Source organism: Schistocerca serialis, chromosome 1, assembly GCF_023864345.2.
Source record: "Schistocerca serialis cubense isolate TAMUIC-IGC-003099 chromosome 1, iqSchSeri2.2, whole genome shotgun sequence".
In the NCBI taxonomy this organism is placed as follows: Eukaryota; Metazoa; Arthropoda; class Insecta; order Orthoptera; family Acrididae; genus Schistocerca; species Schistocerca serialis.
The window spans coordinates 469,547,523-469,568,196 of NC_064638.1; the positions used below are offsets into that span (position 1 = coordinate 469,547,523).

General features: G+C 44.2%; 1 protein-coding gene across 1 annotated transcript in view; it reads left to right on the forward strand.

Moving 5' to 3' along the window:
* LOC126483700 (uncharacterized) overlaps nucleotides 1–20,674 on the forward strand; it is a 195,523-nt gene that overhangs the window by 96,469 nt on the left and 78,380 nt on the right. Inside the window, exon 4 of the mRNA XM_050106829.1 lies at nucleotides 18,071–18,444. Within this exon, the coding sequence (XP_049962786.1) occupies nucleotides 18,071–18,444 (374 nt within the window). The remainder of the gene's footprint in view (nucleotides 1–18,070; nucleotides 18,445–20,674) is intronic.

Here is a 20,674-nt window from a genome sequence, read left to right on the forward strand (position 1 = left end):
TCGAAAAGGACTTTACAACTTTAAAAGTCCTTATAAATTTATTGAAAGAAGATATAGAGCTGGATTTAGTGTTATTTTGTAGGAAAAGACATCAAGTTTTATTTGCCTTAAACTAAAGATGTATGTGTCTTCAGTTGGTTACCCTGCACACATCCCATCGGAAGTCAATTTCTTCCCAAAGTCGCTGTGGCACTGCAGGTGCAAATTACTCAGTGGCGTCGTAAATTATTGCTCTAAGTTCAAGTAGAGAAGCCGGTACAGGCCAACCTTGATGGATCTCCAGAAAAAAAATTCGAGTGGTACATCATGCCCAATCCATTGGCCTGGAAAGCGGTCACTGAGAAAATCCCACCCGTCAGCCAGGTAGTGGGATGGTGCACCGCCTTGCATGAAGTAACAATTTCGATCTTAATCATTCCTATCGATCTGTGGTATCAAAAATTGTTGTAACGTATCCAGGTGCAATATCCCGTTGACGGTTCTCTCACGAAATAAAAAGGGGTCGTACATTTTGTTCTTGCTCAATGCACGAAAAACGTTCAGTTTAGGGCTACCTCGAACATGTAGCAATGTTTGATGTGGATTTTCACTGATCCAAATCGAACAGTTGTGTGTGTTAACCTTGCCATTTAAGTTAAAAGTCGACTCGTCAGAAAATATGATTTTGTCCAAGAAATGTTCATCCTCATGTAATCGATTTAACATATCCGCACAGAAGTTCTTGCGAGCAATTTTATCAGCGTCTTTTATTGCTTGTACTATCTTCGATATGGACGGTTTCAAATGCAAACGGTTTCTCAACACACGCCAAACAGTCCTATGTGGGATTTGCAGTTGGCGTGATGCAGGCCGGATCGATTTCGTTGGGCTGTTGACAAGACGTTGTCTCACTCGTTCAACGACGTCACCAGATGTGTTTCCCATGTCTTACCGAGCATCCTGTTTCTACAAAACATTTATACCACTCATAAACTGAAAGCCTGCTACGAGGATCTCTAGCATATTTGGTACTGAAATTATTCTGGACTGTTGTCGCCGACAGAGCTACCACGCTCACGTCCATTGATGGCAGCCATCTTTAAATCTTTAACTCAACTGCCGCTAGCGCTCCATACGGTGCTGCTCGGCTCTGGCGAACTAATCGAGACAAAACGTGGTGTATTAACCTACAAATTGACTCTACAACCAACTCTGTAGGTACAGAAACTGGTGCACCACATCATTTTTCATCAAAAATTATTTACTGAACACACTGAAACGTCCACGCAAGAAATAATGATGATATTTCTACAATCACTATTTTTCTTTGTCATCTCCTTCCCGTTAAGTGGTCTTCCTACTGCGACACGGTACCATATCTTGTTCTGGTCACGAAGTCGTATCTTCACTGAGCGAATCGCCTCTTCATCATCCTCAAAATGTCCCCCATGAATGGCATCCTTAATTGCCCAGACAAGTGGAACTTTGTGGGAGCTAGGTCAGCGTTGTAGGGTTGATGAGGTAACTCTGTCCAATCCTGTTTGGTGATATGTTCTGAAATCATCAAACTTGTGTGATGCTGGGTGTCATCGCGTTGAATCAGACGATCACCTGGATCGTTTTAACACCAAAGTCGCTGGGAGTGCTTCTTCAGTTTGGCTTATGTGTGCGCAGTTGCTTCAGAAATAATGGTGCTGCCTCTTGACATCACGAATGAGCACACCAGCAAGTTGCACCTCGTGAGGCGTGACAGCGGTGGACGGCCTCCCCGAACGCTGCAAATCATGGAACTCTGTCATATCGCCGTCTTGTGATGGTCTCATCCTCTTTGTCCAGCGACTATCCGTGCTCCATAAACCGCACACAAACGTTTGTGAATGTTCCCCAGAGTTTTATACACCGCAGTGAGACATTCAATGACGCCAGGCTGCTTGTAACGTATGTCACTTGTAGACTCCATTTTGAAATACTGTTGTACCTACGCTATCTGTCGGAGGAAACGGAAAATTTACGCGCGCAGTCCGGAACTTTAACTAATCCATACCGGAAGTTTCGCAATCGTACCACTGTTTTTGGGTGAAAAAAATGTGATGCATTGCTTTCGTGTATCACGCATCTTGTGAGACAGGAATGTGAGCCAGACCCTGATCGAATCTGCGCGGCAAAGAAACGGCCGCGATTGGTGCACCGGCCAGGCTGAGTGTGGTTTTTGGGCTGTGTTTATGAAATTCAGGGACAGGTGGCGCACAAGACTGCACTCCCATAGGAAAGTGACGACGGTTGTGACAGGATGGGATCCGGTCGCCGAGCTGAATAAAAACAAATTTGCCAAATCCTCCAATACAGAGGACCCGGTAGTAGACTGGATTAACCCTAAGAAAAAGAGGTCACTCCTTATTTTCGCTGCTGAATTTCTTTATTGGTGAAGCCATTATACATACACTCATGCTCATAAATTAGGGATAATGCTGATACTTGGTGAAACAACGCTCTGGTGAGCGGTTTGCGGGTTTAAATCGCCTCGGGGTATGACCATGCGGTGCATTTGACCTGCGGTCGTCGCACAGAGCCGCTGGCAGCAGTCCACATACGCAGAGGTTGTGTTGGGGCATGTCAGAGTGCGGTGCAGTGAGTAAGTGTGCAGACTTTTCAGAAGTGCTAACGGTGACTGTGTGTTGAAAACGGCCCAAAGAACACATATTGATGACGTTATGTGGGGTAGAATACTAGGGCGACTGGAGGTTGGTCAAAGACAGCAGGTCGTAGCACAGTCCCTCCGTATGCCACGAAGTGTGATCTCAAGATTATGGCAACGATTCCAGCAGACAGGAAACGTGTCCAGGTGCTACAGTACGGGACGTCCACAGTGTACAACACCACAAGTTCCCGCAGACGGCCACGGAATACTGCAGGTAGCCTTGCTCGGGACCTTACCGCAGCCACTGGAACAATTGTCTCCAGATACACAGTCTACAGACGACTAAACAGACATGGATTATTCGCCAGGAGACCTGCAAGGTGAATTCCACTAACCCCTGGTCACAGGAGAACCCTTAAAGCCTGGTGTCAAGAACACAGTATATGGTCGTTGGAACAGTGGTCTCAAGTTATGTTCACGGACGAGTCCAGTTATAGTCTGAACAGTGATTCTCACCAGATTTTCGTATGGCGTGAACCAGAAACCAGATACCAACCCCTTAATGTCCTTGAAAGGGGCATGTATGGCGGTCGTGGTTTGATGGTGTGGAGTGGGATTATGATTGGTGCACGTTCACCCCTGCATGTATCATTTTGCACCATTATGTCCGCCTTTTCAGGGGTGCAGTGGGTCCCACCTTCCTCCTGATGGATGATAACGCACTGCCCGGCAGAGGTGCCATCGTGGAGGAATACCTTGAAACAGAAGATACCAGGCGAAAGGAGTGGCCTGCCTGTTCTCCAGACCTAAGCCCCATCGAGCACGTCTGCTATGCTCTCGGTCAACGTATCGCTTCACGTCTTCAAACCCATACGACACTTCAGGAGCTCCGACAGGCACTGGTGCAAGAATGAGAGGCTATACCCGAGCAGCTGTTCGACCAGCTGATCCAGAGTATGCCAACCGTTGTGCGGCCTGTGTACGTGTGTATGGTGATCATATTCCATATTAATGTCGGGGTACATGCGCAGGAAACAGTGGCGTTTTGTAGCACATGTTTTTCGGGACTGTTTTCTCAACTTACCATCAATACTGTGGACTTACAGATCTGTGTCGTGTGTGTTCCCTATGTGCCTATGCTATTAGCGCCAGTTTTGTGTAGTGCCGCGTTGTGTGGCACCACATTCTGCAATTATCCTAAATTTATGAGCATGAGTGTAAATACTCTTTTTGCTAACCTAGCAAGTTGTGTGGAATAAATGAATGAGTCATTTGAATAGATTGTTTTCCCTGCACAGACTTTTCTCTTCCATATGATTATGAACAGTCCTCACAACACTACTTGAATTTATGGTAACAGCTAAATTTGTAAGAGCAAAACTCGTAGTCAACTGTACTAACAATACAACTGTGAAGCAGTCGTATCTGTACACTGATAGTATTTGGCAAAAACTGATCTTGAATGATATACAGAGTGTAACAGAATATAATAAGACTCATTTAAAGAGCTTTGTATGTATGTTTGGTTGTCTGTTTGAAGACGCTAATGTCCAACACTACTAGACGAATTTTCATGGGATTTTCGCAGCTAAATTGAGCGTAGCTATGTGCAACATATAAGCTTTATTCCATCAAAATTCTGTCAAGAAAAAAAGAATGTTTCGTAACTTAAAGTTTCCGGAGTTTGGGTCAGTTCAGGAGTTTGTATGCCTCCCTCAGTAGCATGATCATCTTGGTGTAGAACACCCAAGAGCCAATAGAGTGTTTACCGCAGTTACAACTATTTTCAGAGGTTTAGCGTGAGTCACGGAATGAAGCGCTGTAATCATGTCTGTACGAATACAAACAAACACTGAATTTACTTGGGTAGAACACATGGATTTACTGATTTCGCTGTGTGTATTAAAAGCTTGACGACATTGTTTTGCTTATTTCCATAGATTTTATTTATGTTTTATCTTTGACTAGGAAAAACGAATTTACTGAGTTCGCTTTGTAATTTGGGTACTTACTTATTACAATTTGGTTTCGTTTTGTTTATGAATAAAAATGTCTAAAAAAGGTCGAGTCTAACTCAGTACGTCAGAAGGGCTGAAAGATTGAGTACTATGCGGTGTCAAAAATCCAATGAAGATCGTGACGGGATAGTTGCCACAGCTCGAGAACTTCAAGATTTAACTCGCACTTCGGAAACCTCTTCAGAAAACGAGGCGTAGCGTAACTTTTATCTCAAAAAAATGGCTCTGAGTACTATGGGACTTAACATCTATGGTCATCAGTCCCCTAGAACTTAGAACTACTTAAACCTAACTAACCTAAGGACATCACACAACACCCAGTCATCACGAGGCAGAGAAAATCCCTGACCCCGCCGGGAATCGAACCGGGGAATCCGGGCGTGGGAAGCGAGAACGCTACCGCACGACCACGAGCTGCGGACTTGCATTATCTCGCTACATATTATAAACAAGTACTCCGGCTTTAGCTATTAGAGCTATCTGTGCGAAGCTGGGTAGATCGCTATTCAACATAAATTTCAACTTGCTAACCCTGCCTGTTCCTGAGAAAAGAGTCTTAACATTTAGTTGGATGGGCAACAAAGTGATTCAATGCGGGCTCTGTTTTTACCGACTGAGGCTTCAAACCCTAAAAAGCAACAGTATGCAAACGCCCTTCTTTGACATCCGTTCCAAAGTACTGGCGTAGCGATAGTATGGAAAATAATTCCAAACAATGTACCCACGTCACTGTGCCACAATGGCCGCTACTGGCAGACTTGGTGATTGTGCCGTATGGCAGTGGGTGATTCTGTGGCAGCCACTGGTCAGCACCACCTGTGCTTCAGCCACTTGCCGCAGCTCTGTGAAAATTCTCGTTCAACGTTATGGATTATCGAAATACTGGCGATTAGCCCCATCGAGAAAATCGTATCGTGTGGAAGGAAGGAGTTGGAGAATCAGTAATACTGCCAACCCCGCTCGAGGCTGGCACGAACTGCAGAGTGGAAAAGATCTCAACGTCATGCTGTGCCGACGGGTGTTGGCGAATACGGAAAATAGCCATTCGCCATGGACGTGAGGAAAAGAAGACACACCAGTCACAAAGCGTTTCCCTCATTCGGGGACAGTAGGAAGTAATGAATTGGAGGAATACGAAAACTACCGACCTGGCTCGAGTCAGGCACGAAATGTGTGCGGTGAAGGAAACATGCGAGGAACGGAACTGTTCAGGGAGTGACAAAACGGCACTTTGAGTCCTGCAGAATAGTAGTTTCTGAGCAACGACAACATATGATATGCAACGAGAATCAAGACGGAACAGTAAGATTGTAAGAACGATAACGAAGGACTCGGATTAATAAGGGTGTGATGTAGTCTTTCTTTCTAGCGTTTGATCAGTACTTCGAAGAATCAATGACGGAAATAAAAGAAAGTTTCAAAAGAGCGATTAAAATTCGAGTTGACGTGATATCAGTGACAAGATTCACTGATGACATTGCTAATCTCAGTGAAAATGAAGAACAATGGCAGGATTTGTTGAATGAATTGAACAGTCTAATGAGACAAGTATATCAATTAAGAGTAAATCGACGAAAGAAGAAAGTAATGAGAATCAGGAGAAATGTGATCAGCGAGATTCTCAATATCAGATTGTGGGATCACAAAGTAGACAAAGTTAAAGAATTCTGCTTCTTGGCAGCAAAATAATCTATGATGGACGGAGAACGGACATGAAAAGCAGACGATCGCTTGCAAAGAGGGCGTTCATGACAAAGAGAAGTTTTCTAGTATCAACCGCAAGACTTTATCTGGAGAGGATATTTCTGAGAACGTACTCTTGGAGCAGAGCATTGTATGGTAGTGTGACATGAACAATAGGAACACCGAATCAGAAGATAACAGAAACATTTGAGATGCGGGGCTACAGATGAATGTTGAAAATGTTGCTTGATAAGGTAAGAAATCAGGAGATTCTCCGCAAAATCATCGAGGAAAGGAATATATGAAAAACACTAATAGGAAGAAGGGACAGGATGACTGGACATTTGTTAAAACTTCAAGGTTGCAAGTGGTACTCTGAGATGAAGAGGTTGGCACAGGAGAGGAATTCTTGTCGGATCGCATCAAAACTGTCAGAATTAATGAAAAAATAAAAAATGACAGCAGTCCTAGTATGCAGAGCGTGCTGCCACTTGCTGGTTCTTGCGTATACGCAATTCATGTCAAAGAAATTAAAGTGTGTGTGACCTATTTTAAAGTTAGTTGGTTACATTGGTTTCTAGGGGACGACCACGCGGTTTTCTCCTTGTCCAGTTACTGCTTCCAAAAGTTCTTGATAACAGTAAATGGTTGGCGAAATAAAAACTTCCTCAACACAATGTTTATTGCACCTCATCTTAATGGTGCAAGTGCAATCACTAGTCTGCGACCTCGATGAAGAATTCATTAGTTCCTAAATACCGTGCTGCTGTTCAGAAGGTATCCTAAATACAGTGTGACAACCTCTTCTAAATCTGCAAATTCATGCAGAAATATTATAAGTGCCAAACACCACGCTGTTGTTCAAAATTAAAGTCTACCCAAGTGACTGTGGTCAACTTCTCTAAGTTCCTGAACTCGTCCAGGAACAGCCGCTCGTCCGGAGGAAACCACACGCAGTAATCGTTCCAGTTCACCTGCTCACCTTAGGGAAAAGTCGCGGCTCACTTCACCGTCCTTACATCCCACCATCGGCAAAGCGTTGGGTATCCTTACGTGACAGCTCCAGTACTCAACCTTTACTCGACTGTGCCTTTCCAGAATCGCGCCGTCTGTAAACTGCACCCAGTGAAAGTAGCGCCCACAAAAGGTCGAGGAATGATCCATTAACCTCGCAGTACAATCTCCACAGCTTGCCTGGTAGGTAGAAGAGGCGAGGCCTCTTAATTCACACTGAAGCCAGCCAGATTTTAAACGTATGTGTGGTCGAAATGTGAGTGCAGTTGACAGCAGAATCGTTCATTGCAGTTGAAAACAATATTTTCTCTAGTGAGGTCAAAGTTGAGTTTATCTGGTCGAGTATAACAGATGTAATATGAAAGCAAGTTATTTGGTGGATGTTTTTACCGGCCATCGGATTCTGCTGTGACACTTCTAGCGTGATTCAAAAAAATTCTAGGGTCAATAGCGTGTGAATACCCGGATTAGGCAATACTAGTTGGAGGCGACTTAAACCTATCGAGTATAGACTGGGATGTCTATGGATTCATTGTGGGTCGATGCACACAGACGTTCAAGCGAAAAACTTTTGAACGCGTTTTCTGAGAACTGTCTTGAGCAGCTAGGTAGCAAGTACACAATGGAAATATCTTGGCCCTTGTAGCTACAATATTCCGGACCTCATTGACTACGTCAGTGTAGAAACGGGGATTAGCGATCATTAAGCCATTTTGACAACTGTTGTTATGAAAGTTAATAAATCAGTCAAGAAGGCTAGGAGAGTATTCACTCAGTCAGTGAACTGCCATCCATTAGCTACAGTAAGATGGATGTAGAGCAATTATGGGCAAAGTTTAAATAGACTGTAAATCGTGGTCAGGAGAGTTATGTGCCTAGTAAGTGGAAAAAGATGGAAAAGACCCACCATGGTATAATAACGAAATTTGGAGGAGACTGAGGAAGCAGAGGCTGTTCTATTCTTGGTACAAAAGGGAACGCACAAATTTCGCCAAGCGAAGAATAGTAGAGATTCGGCCGCCTGTGAACAGACCTATGCGCGAAGCATACGACTACCACCGACGCACCTTAGCAAAAGATCTGGCAGAGAACCCGAAGAAATTCTGATCTTACGTAGAATCGCTAAGCGGGTCTAAGGATTCCTTTCAGTCCCTTGTTGACCAGTCTGGTGTGATTGTTGAAGACAGCAAAATTAAGACGAAGCTTTAAACTTCACGTTCAAGAAATCGTTCACACAGGAGAATATTACAAACCTACTATTATCTAACCATCAGACAGATTCCCGTATGGACGACATAGTAATAAGCATCCCTGGCTTAGAGAAACAACTGAAAGATTTCAAAGTAAATAAATCACCAGATCCGGATGGAATCCCTGTTCGATCTTACAAAGAGTACTCTATGGCATTGGCCACTTACCTGGCTTGAATTTATCGTGAATCTCTCACCCAGCACAATGTCCCAAACGACTGCAAAAAGGCGCAGATGGCTCCAGTATGTAAGAAGGGTAAAAGAACGGACCCGCAAAATTACAGACCAATATCCTTAATTTACGTTTGCTCCATAATCCTTGAATATATTCTCAGTTCGAATATAACAAATTTTCTTGAGACTGAGATGTTTATGTCCGCGAATCAGCGCGATTTTAGAAAGCATTGTTCGGGCGAAATTCAGATTGCCCTTTTCTCACATAATGTACTGCGAACTGTGGATGAAGGGCAAAAGGCAGATACCATATTTCCATATTTCTGGAAAGCATTTGAATGCCGCATTGTAGGCTGTTAACGAAGGTACGAGCTTATGGAAGAAGTTCAAAGATATGTGAGTGGCTTGAAAACTTCTTAAATAATAGAACCCAGTATGTTGTCTTTAATGGCGAGTGCTCTTCACAGACAAGGATATCGTCAGGAGTGCCCCAGGGAAGTGTAATAGGACCGTTGTTGTTCTCAATATGGATAAATCCCCATTCTTAATTCGGGAGAGGTCCGGCGACGTTGCTGGCCTAGGAGGAATTGGTCAAGCGCGAAGAAAAGCAATAGAAAATCTGTGCGGACGGGCATTATCTTGTTGAAACACAGGCCGAGGATGGCTTGCCTGAAGGGCAACAAAACGGGGTACAGAATTTCGTCTAAGTATCGCTGTGCTGAAGGATGCCGCGGATGGCAACCAAAGGTGTCCTGATATCGAACGGTATGCCACACCAGACCTACACTCTTGGCTCTCGGACCTTATGGAGGCGACAATCAGGTTCGTATCCCATTGCTGTCCAGGCGACTCCAACCCAAGTCTTCGCTGATCGTCATGTCTCAGTTCAAAGCGGGTGTACATCTTATCTACCGATTTCCGTTCTATTCGGATAATTCCTTCGTGGTGTGTCGTTTTTTTGTCGGAGAGCATACTTCACAAGGCATTTCCACCTCCCGTTTCCTCGCCGTACTTTTATGATTACATCTGCATACTTAGTGGTGCTAATAGCAGCAATAATGAATAAATGAACGTAGCTGTCAGTTCGGGATAATACTCGACTGCACCGCTGAGGTAGTAGCACCTCGTCTACGATTACGAGCTGCTGCTGTATTATTGCATGTTGAAAAGTAAGTAGTAATTGGGGGTATTACGCACATGAACTTAGTATTAGTTATTTCCGTTCATTAATTTTACTTATTTATTTATAGTATATCCATACTAGTAATGTTAAATGTGCAGACACAACGGGCGAATCGAATAGGATGGCCCAGTGGTAAGACACTGAACCCAAATTCGGGTGGGGGGACGGCAATTCTAATCGCCGTCTAGCCACCCAGATTCATGTTCGTGCTGTTCGTAAAGTTCCACGCCCAAAAGACAAATCACAAGCGCCAAAATCCACAAGAAACAGCAACATTGTCATTTGCAGGCAGACGGTAGAGACTACAACATTTCTCTCAGGATTAAAAAAATTTTATGACGTGGGGAACGGTGTTCACGAGCAGAAACAGGAGTACGTCTTGATCAATATCGTATCCGACAAAGTGCCAGAAATGAAATAATAAGGTTTGGGCTGGAGTATTATGGATCTAAGATATTCATCTGAGAACCAGCTACTTCTCTGGACAAAGGATTAAATGATCCACCGCCAGCCAGGTCTCTTTCCGCTAACCAATTATGTGGTACGCGAACAAATTACCTCTCCAGCCCATTGCTGATTTAAGCAGTCTTCAAATATGGAGTGCCTTATTCGGTCGTGGGACGAAGCAGGATTGTCACACTTCTCCCACAAAAAAAGTAGTGCGCTTGCAATTACGATATAAGGTTGAAATGGTAGAAATCTCACTTACACCCCATTATCTCCCAGTCTAATGATTCTTGTAGTTCCCCGTTAGACGCTTCTAAATTACAAGACTAAAGCACTTCTCTCAAGGTACGCTGTCCAGTCGCAATAACGTAACCACGTGTGAGAACTCTGATTCATCACCTTTTGTAGCACAGACAGCTGCAGTACGTGCAGAAGGAGAGTCATTGGGGTTCTGGAAGGTACCGAGATCGATGTGGAGCCACCTACGTAGCCGTCGTTCCCAGCTGTCAGCTATGGCCCGTTGTGCTGCAAAGTTGCCTCGGCGTCGGTTTTTGACAGCGCCATTTGGCCACGAGCGGTATACTTTAACCACGGCGGCAATCAAACAGTTCACAAATTTAGTCGTTTCGAAAATGCTTCCGTCCTTGGTCCGAAAGCCAGCGATCATGCTCTTTTGGACACCAGATGAGTCGCTCCGTCTTCACATAACGACAACGCCTGCACTGTTTTCCGCGCATTGCCTTAACACGCTTTATACAGGGTGTAAATTTTAAGTTGACAAACCAGAATAACTCCAAAAATAAGCTTCACACGAAAAAATGTGTAGAATACAAAGTTGATTATTTTCGAGGGTGACATCTGCTGGTGCTAAAACTAGCCCGCCACCTCAGCTCCATGGAGGTGGGGCTGGAGGTAACTTTATAATTTCAAATCGTAACCCCCGTTTTTTTTATTGCAGAATCGGATTCTACATAAAAATCTACGTACATTTTGTCTTACACATTTGTTTTGATTCTTGGTAGTGGCCGCTGTAATGAAAGAAAATCCAAGTTCTCATTTTTGTGTGGAAAATGGTTACGAATAAATAATAAATACTTCTTTACTTCGGAAATATCGATTCGCTAAAACTAAAACTCTTCCTCTCTCCCCATAGGGTGGGGTTTGAGAGAGAGAAATTAGAGTTTTACATCTGTTGACCCACATATTAATTTTTTCCGCGGATTCGGATAAATTTTGCTTTTCACCATTTGTAAAACTCTAATTCCTCTCTCTCAAATCCCACCCTATGGGGAGAGAGGGACAGTTTTAGTTTTAGCGAATCGAAATTTTTTTGTTGAGCTTTTCCTCATTACAGAGGCTTATCTCCAACATAATAATTTACTTGGAAATTACAATACAAACAATAAACGTTCTTAAACTATATTCTCAAAATTTTTCTCCAGGTGTTTCGATCTTGTGTGTCTTCTTCGTGTGCGCCCATTCTCCTCATTGTGTGCTGTACATTTTGGAACCAGGTGGTCATAGGTCGTCCTCTTCTTCTTCTCCCCTGCGGTTCCCACTCCAGTATCAATTTTGGTATTCTCGTTTTCTCCATTCGTCGTACATGCCCGTACCACTGTAATTTCTTCCTATCCATTACGTCATATATTCTTTGTTTTATTTCCATTCTCCTTATTACCTCGGTGTTCCTTATCTTTTCTTTCCTGGAGATTCTTGCCGATCTTCTCCAAAAGTCCATCTCTAGAGCTTGTAATTTTTTAATGTGCTTCATGTTAATTGTCCAGGTCTCCGTTCCATACAGAACGACACTTTCTAATATGGATTTGTATATTAATTTTTTAGTTCTGCTCGTTACAGTCCTGCTCCATAAGACTGAGTTAAGCATCCCAATGACCCTCCTCTACTAATTCTTTTATTGATTTCTGACTCTGATTTTCCCTCGATTTCTAAAATGGATCCCAAATAACAGAAAGTGTTTATCTTTTTGATTTTCTTTCCTTCAATGTACAGCTAATCTGAATCATTAGTCAAGTATTCTGATTTTTGGTAATTAATCTTCAAACCCCAAGTTTTGTATGCTACTGCTAGTTGATTGAACATATAGTTAGCATCCTCCCCATCTTGTGCTACGACTACTTGATCATCAGCAAATAATAAATGATGTAGGTAAACTCCATCTCTTATTTCTAATCTCATACTATTACATTTACGAGACCATGTTCTAAGGCTAATATCTACATAGATTTTAAATAATGATGGTGACATGGGACAGCCTTTGCTTGTTCTAAATTTCTGTGAAAGTTTATTACCAACTTTCTCTTGGCAAACAAGTATTATTTTAATCAAGGAGGGGTTTATGTTTGCCATATGTAGTGCTCTCCAAAGTAATTTTCTTGGAACAGTATCATACGCTTTTTCTAGATCTATGAAAATTAATCCTATATTTTTTGATTTTTCCCTATGTTTCTCCAAAATCTGTCGTAATGTGAAAATATGGTCTACACATGAGCTCCCAGCCGTGAATCCACATTGTTCTTCTTGGGTTCTAAAATTTTTTTCCAGTTTGTTTTTAATTAGTTTCGCAAAAATTTTCATTAATGTGTTTGTAACACAAATTCCTCGATAGTTTGAACAAATTTTGCGATCCGCTTTCTTAAATATTGTATTAATGTAACCTAGCTTCATCTCGTTGGGTATTGAACCTCCATGTATCATTTTGTTGAAGAGCTGTGTTATCAGTTTCACAATTTTGTCACCACCATATTTCAGACACTCCGGATTGATATTGCCTTGTCCCGGTGATTTACCATTCTTACCTGTTCTCAACGCCTGAAGTACTTCACTTTCTAAAATCTCGATATCATCATCTTCATGTCCTTTATCTTCCCCTGTTCCTTCATCAAGATATTCTTCTCTGTCCTCATTTAATAATTTTTAGGAATACTCTTCCCATTCCTTTTGTGTTATGAGTTGGAGATTAGATCGAAATTGACGGAGTAAATAAGTATTTTTTATTTATCCGCAACCATTTTCCACGCAGAAATGAGAACATGGATTTTCTTGAATTACAGCGCCAACTGCCAAGAATCAAAACAAATGTTTAAGACAAAATACGTAGATTGTTATGTAGAATCTGATTCAGCAATAAAAAATGGGGGTTCCCATTTGAAATTTTGAAGTTGCCTCCCGTCCCACCCCCAGGAGGCTGGGGTGGCGGGCTAATTTTAGCACCAGCAGATGTCCCCCTCGAAAATAATCAACTTTGGATTCTACACATTTTTTCGTGTGAAGCTTATTTTTGGAGTTATTCTGGTTTTCAACTTAACATTTACACCCTGTATACCGTCCAGTGCTAGCACGGCCATCTGCCCTCTGTGAGAGCATACTGCACTTTGACGTCAAACATAGTCGGTAGTCACGTTATCGTGATTGGACCGTATAGTTCCACCAGCAAAATGACTTTAGTAGACAGGTGCCCAGCACAGGGAAAGGAAGCAGTATCGCTTATCCCGGTTTCCTTGAGCGTTTGTATTGTCATGATCATCTGCATCTATATACGTACTCGACAAATCACTGTGAACGCATGGCGAAGGTTACTTAGCATGGTAGCACGTGTTAGGATTTCTTCTCGTTCTCATCAGGTACGGAGCACAGGAGGAACGACTCCCTGCGCATCGCCGTGTTCTCTGTAGATAATATGTCGCCACACCATCTACGGGATCAAAGTGTAGAGATCTGCAGATATGTCTAGATTATACACTAAATACCGGTTCTTGAAATTTGTTTAAGAAGACTTTCACTGGCTAATTTGCGTCTGTCTTCAAAAGTTTGCCATTTCACGTTTCGGAACATTCCCATGACGCTTTCCCGTGAATTAAACAGACTTTTGATCATTCGTACCACCTATAAGTTCAGTAACCAAGGTTCGTCATATTTGGTAAGCAGCCAACAAACTCGAGCAATATCCTACTATGGAAGGCACAGGTAATTTACAAGCAATCGCCTTTGACTGCACTTTCCCTAGTTACCTACGTCTGAGCCTATGTGATCATTGCGCTTTATATCCTCACAAATTTTTACACCCCGGTACTGGTGTGAGCTGATTGATCATAGGACCATATGATTTTCGTTTTCGGAAGTGCATAATTTCACTTTCTGTATACTTATATCACATTCCCATTGTTTGAGCCACTTTGATATTGTATCCATATCTGACTCGATATTACTGCAGACTGGTTGGTTGGTTGATCTGGCTGAGGGTACCAAACAGCGAGGTCATCGGTCCCATCGCATTAGGTAAGCATGGGGAAGGATGTCGTCAGTGTGCTTTCAAAGGAACCATCCTAGCATTTGCCTGAAGCGATTTACAGAAATCAGGGAAAACCTAAATCAGGATGGCGGGGCGCAGGTTTGAACCGTCGTCCTCCCAAGCGCGAGTCCACTGTGCTAACCCCACTGCACCACCTCGCTCGGTGCAGATTTTTGACACAGTGTGTTGTAGACAACTGAATCATCTCTGAAAAGTATGAAGATGCTGTTAATACTGCCTGCAAGTCATTAATATACAACAAGAACAACAAGGGTATCAGAACACTTCCCTGGGGCACGCCTGAAGATATTTTCACTTCGTCGACGATTTCCATCCAAGGTAACATACTATGACGTCTCCACCAAGAAATCCTCAATCCTGTCACAACTTTTCTTCCGTATGACATATAATCGTACTTACGTCAACAATTGTTGAAGTGGTACCGAGTCAAATGTTTTTCGGAAGTCAGTAAAGACTGGGCTATTCCAAAAGAAGGAACAAATTTCAATTTTTGTTAGAGACACACTGTGACCCCTCCCGTCGGAGTTTCCAGTCCTCCCTCGGGCACGGGTGTGTGTATATGTTGTCCGTAGCGTAAGTTAGTTTAAGTAGTCTGAAAGTCTAGGGACCGATGACCTCGGCAGTTTGGTCCCTTAGGAACACACACACACACACACACACACACACACACACACATACACACACAAACACGCTGGGCATGTCACTTTATAGACACGTTCAAATTCTTGACATAGCTGCGCTGTGGTTTATTTTTAGCAACAATTGCTGCTACACTACAAGAGAAATCATTTTCTGTGTTGGAAATTGTGCGAAGTCAATCCATTGTTCAAGTGCAACGTACATTCTGCCTTCTATTCAGCTAGAAGCTGCCTCTGCCTAAGCAGATTTGTGAGTAGTCTGCTTTTGTTCTGCAGTACTGAGACAAAAAGGAAAGTCAACACATTTGGTTTAACAAACAGGATACTGTAAAACAAAAGCAAACTAGGGCTTTTCGTTTATTATAATGTTGTCCTACCAAGAACCGACGGAAGATTCAGTTAACAAGATTTATGACTGATACGTATAATTCCTAGAAATTGGGAAGGGCTCTGGTCTGCCACGCACGTCTCATGAAAATGTCAAGTGTATCCAAGACACGTTCACAAGCAGACCTCGGAAGTCCATAAGGTTGATAGGACAGAAGATCCAGCTTCCTCAAAGAAAGGATTCTTCTCAAACGTCGCTTGCGTATGAAGCCTTACTGCAAAGATTTCGTACAGACGACCGTAACAGAAGGCATGAGTGTTACATTTAAGTTCCCCAGGATATGGCAGAGAACAGAAACACTTGCCTTCGCGAACGAAGCGCCGTTTCATCTATCGGGTAAAGTAAACCACCAGAATGTAAGAATTTAAAAATCCTGGCGTCATCTTCGAACGTGAAAGAGATTCACCGAAACCGAACGTGTTTTCTCCTGTTTCCGTTCACGAAGTTTATGGACCGACCTTTTTTTCGGAGGAAACATTGACAGGAATGTCATACATGGAAGTGTAGCACAATTGATTGTTTCCTCAGCTTGAGCAAGATTCCAATCATTTCGTTTTTATACATGACGGCGCCCCCCCTCACTTTCACCTTAAGGTGCAGCTTTCTCTTTAACAACAATATCCTGCAACGCTGTATTGGGAAAGGTGGACGACAATCTTGTGTGGAACGAAATGGACTGCCGTTTCGCGTGGTGGTCATGTTAAGAGTTGGTATAGTGTCTGTGGATACAGAAAACTTTGCATCTTCCTCTAGCCAGTATCATGCGCAATTTGTTTCTGTCTTCATAAATTGTCTGTTATACGAGGTGCGACAGTAAAGTAATGAGAGTGCTGTGAAAAAAAATGTTGCTTATCGTTTTAGTCAAGTTTAGTGTTGTCTCCTTCAAAATAGTTCCCTTCTGATTGCACAAACTTTTTCCAGCGCTTCTGTCATTGATGGTAACATTTCTGGAACTCATCTTCTGTAATATCCTCCAAGACCCTCGTCACAGCTTTTTGGAGATATTGTGTTGTTTGAAAATGGTGTCCCTTGACCGCCGCTTTGACTCTTGAAAATATAAAAAAAGTCGCCCAGAGCGATATCTAGTGAATAAGGTGCCTGTGGTAGTACTGAAATTTGGTTTGAGGTTAAAAATTGCTGTACTGACAGAGCAGTGTGGGATGGCGCATTACCGTGATGCAGAGTCCAATTATCAGCAATGTTGGGACGACGCGAAGAACTCTTTTTACGAAGTCTTTCTAAAATATCTTTGTGGTAATATTGGCTAACTGTTTGTCCAGGAGGCACCAACTCTTTATGAACATTTCCCCTGGAATCAAAGAAGCACACAAGCATGCATTTCACTTTTGACTTTGACATGCGAGTTTTTTTGGTCTGGGTGATCCCTTTGAGCACCATTGCGAACTTTGGCGTTTTGTCTCTGGATCGTACTGAAGAAAACAACTTTCATCATCAGCGATAACATGGCTCAGCAACTCTGGATTGATTTCCGTTTGCTCTAACAGATTGGCTGTCACATTTTCCCGTGTTTCTCGCTGTTGTGGTGTGAGATTTTTGGGGACCATTTTTGCACAAATCTTTCTCATACTGCCGGCCGATGTGGCCGAGCGGTTCTAGGCGCTTCAGTCTGGTACCGCGCGACTGCTACGGTCGCAGGTTCGAATCCTGCCTCGGGCATGGATGTGTGTGATGTCCTTGGGTTAGTTAGTTTTAAGTAGTTCTAAGTTCTAGGGGACGGATGACCTCAGAAGTTAAGTCCCATAGTGCTCAGAGCCATTTGAACCATTTGAACTGCAGTCTTCATCTTCAACATTCGTTCTGCCTTCACTAAACATTTTATGCCAACGAAAAACTTGAGCTCTTGACATAACCTCCTCTACAAAAGCCTTCTGAAGCTTACCGTAAGTTGTCGTCGCGTTTTCACCCAATTTAATGCAAAAAGAAATGGCATACCATTGCGCAATATTATGCAGTTCCATTTCCGTGACGAGAGACACAAAGACATGTTAGCTTATTACAGCACAACTCACTACTGAGCAGTTGCATCGACGTGCCGCTTGGGCCAGAAGCTGCAACGTCAAAGATATTGTGCCTACGCAAGTCTGCAGGGTTGCCATTGGGCTAGAAGCAGCAAGGTCAGAGATATTGTGCCTACGTAAGTCTGCAGGGTTGCCATATCTTGCAAAGAAAATCAGTCTCATTACTTTATTGTCGCACCTTGTAAACGTGTGAAACCTTTTCTCTCTTTTCCAATCACCCCGCACTGAATCCTCCTGGCTGCCTTGATCCATGGCCTGTGTACGGTACACGTCACTTCACTGCCAACAGGGTATCGGCTACAACTTCGACTTCAAGTTGTCGTACAAGCTGCTGCGGGCGGGTGAGGCCAGCGTGCGGTACGGCAACAGCAGCAGCGGCGGCGCCAGTGGCAGCGGTAACGGCGTGCCGGCGTGGCGCGGCGACCTGGTGCCCGGCTCGTACTGCGACCGCGTGCTGGAGCGCTGCGACGCGCGCGCCTGCCGCGTGCAGTCGCCCAACTACCCGGGCGTGTACCCGCGCAACGCCACCTGCTACTACCGCGTGGAGCAGCGGCCCGTGCCCAGCGGCCGGCACGCGCTCATCGCCGTCAGCCAGCGCCACTCGCACAAGGTGCACATCAAGGACCAGGTCGCCGAGTACGACCGCACGCAGCGCGTGCTCAGGTACGCTAGGCCACAATATATGTCATTAGTCACCCCACAGCACTGCAGTAGAAACAGTACAGAGAGACGATGTCTGTAGCAAACAAGTAACTTCGGAACTAGGCGCTTAGAAAGCAGAGAGGCAAAAGGTTAGAATAGGCACCAGTGATTACACCAGACGAGAGGCGTTCCATTAGTAGTGCAACACATTTTTTCCTCTGTCAGTCTCGGTTGAAAAAATTGGGAATATGTTGTCGGACATCGCGGAAAATCCCACATCAGCCCTTATACACTACTGGCCCTTAGAGTTGCTACACCAACAAGAAATGCATATGATACACGGGTATTCATTGGACAAATATATTATACTCGAACTGACATATGATTACATTTTCACGCAATTTGGGTGCAAAAATGGTTAAAATGGCTCTGAGCACTATGGGACTTAACTTCTAAGGTCATCAGTCCCCTAGAACTTAGAACTACTTAAACCTAACTAACCTAAGGACATCACACACATCCATGCCCGAGGCAGGATTCGAACCTGCGACCGTAGCAGTCGCGCGGCTCCGGCCTGAGCGCCTAGAACCGCTAGACCATCGCGGCCGGCAATCTGGGTGCATAGATCCTGAGAAACCATTACCCAGAACAACCACCTCTGGCCGTAATAACGGCCTTGATACGCCTGAGCATTGAGTCAAACAGAGCTTGGATAGCGTGTACAGCTACAGCTGCCCATGCAGCTTCAACACGATATCACAGTTCATAAAGAGTGATGATTGGCGTATTGTGACGAGCCAGCTGCTCGGCCACCACTGACCAGACGTTTTCAGTTGGTGAGAGATCTGGGGACTGTGCTGGCCAGCGCATCAGTCGAACATTTTCTGTATCCAGAAAGGCCAGTACAGGACCTGCAACATGCGGTCGTGCATTATCCTGCTGGTATGTAGGATTTCGCTGGGATCGAAGGAAGGGTAGATCCACGGGTCGTAACACATCTGAAATGTAACGTCCACTGTTCCAACTGCCGTCAATACGAACAAGAAGTGACCGAGACGTGTAACCAATGGCACCCCATACCATCACGCCAGGTGATACGCCAGTATGGTGATGACGAATACACGCTTCCAATGTGCGTTCACCGCGATGTCGCCAAATACGGATCCAACCATCATGATGGTGTAAAAAGAACGTGGATTCATCAGAAAAAATGACGTTTTGCCATTCGTACACCCAGGTTCGTCGTTGAGTACACCGTCGCAGGCGCTCCTGTCTATGATGCAGCGTCAAAGGTAACCGCAGCCATGCTCTCCGAGCTGATAGTCCGTGCTGCTGCAAACGTCGTCGAACTGTTCGTGCATATGGTTGTTGTCTTGCAAACGTCCCCATCTGTTGACTCAGGGATCGAGACGTGGCTGCACGATCTGTTCCAGCCATGCGGATAAGATGCCTGTCATCTCGACTGCCAATGATACGAGGCCGTTGGGATCCAGCGCGGCGTTCCGTATTACCCTCCTAAACCCACCTATTCCATACTGTGCTAACAGTCATTGCATCTCGACCAAAGCGAGCAGCAATGTCGCGAACGATAAGCCGCAATCGCGATAGGCTACAATCCGATCTTTAACAAAGCCGGAAACGTGATAGTACGCATTTATCCTCCTTACACGAGGCATCAGAACAAGGTTTCACCAGGCAACCCCGGTTAACTGCTGTTTGTGTATGAGAAATCGGTTGGCAACTTTCGTCATGTCAGCACGTTGTAGGTGTCGCCACCGGCGCCAAGCTTATGTGAATGCTCTGAAAAGCTAAACATTTGCATATCACAGCATCGTCTTCCTGTCGGTTAAATTTCGCGTCTGTAGCACGTCATATTCGTGGTGTAGCAATTTTAATGGCCAGTAGTGTAGCGTCTGTACCGGAGGTTGTTCCAAGCGGAGAGCAGTCATTGAATTTCTTCTGGCGAAATCAAGAATATTGTAGATACGCATAGGCACTTGCAGAATGTCTACGGAGACCGGGAAGTGAAGAAATGTACGATGAGTCGTTGGGCGAGGCGTCTGTCATCGCAAGAAGGTCGCGTAAACCTGTCCTTCGTGTCGGCCGGCTCCGCACAGCTGTGATTCCTGCAGTGTTGGAACGTGTTAACACTCTCACTCGACGTGAGCAGCGGATCACAAATATCTCGCTCCACAGCTGGATGTCTCTGTCTGTAGTGCTGACACACTCCTCGACCAGTTGGGGTACTCAA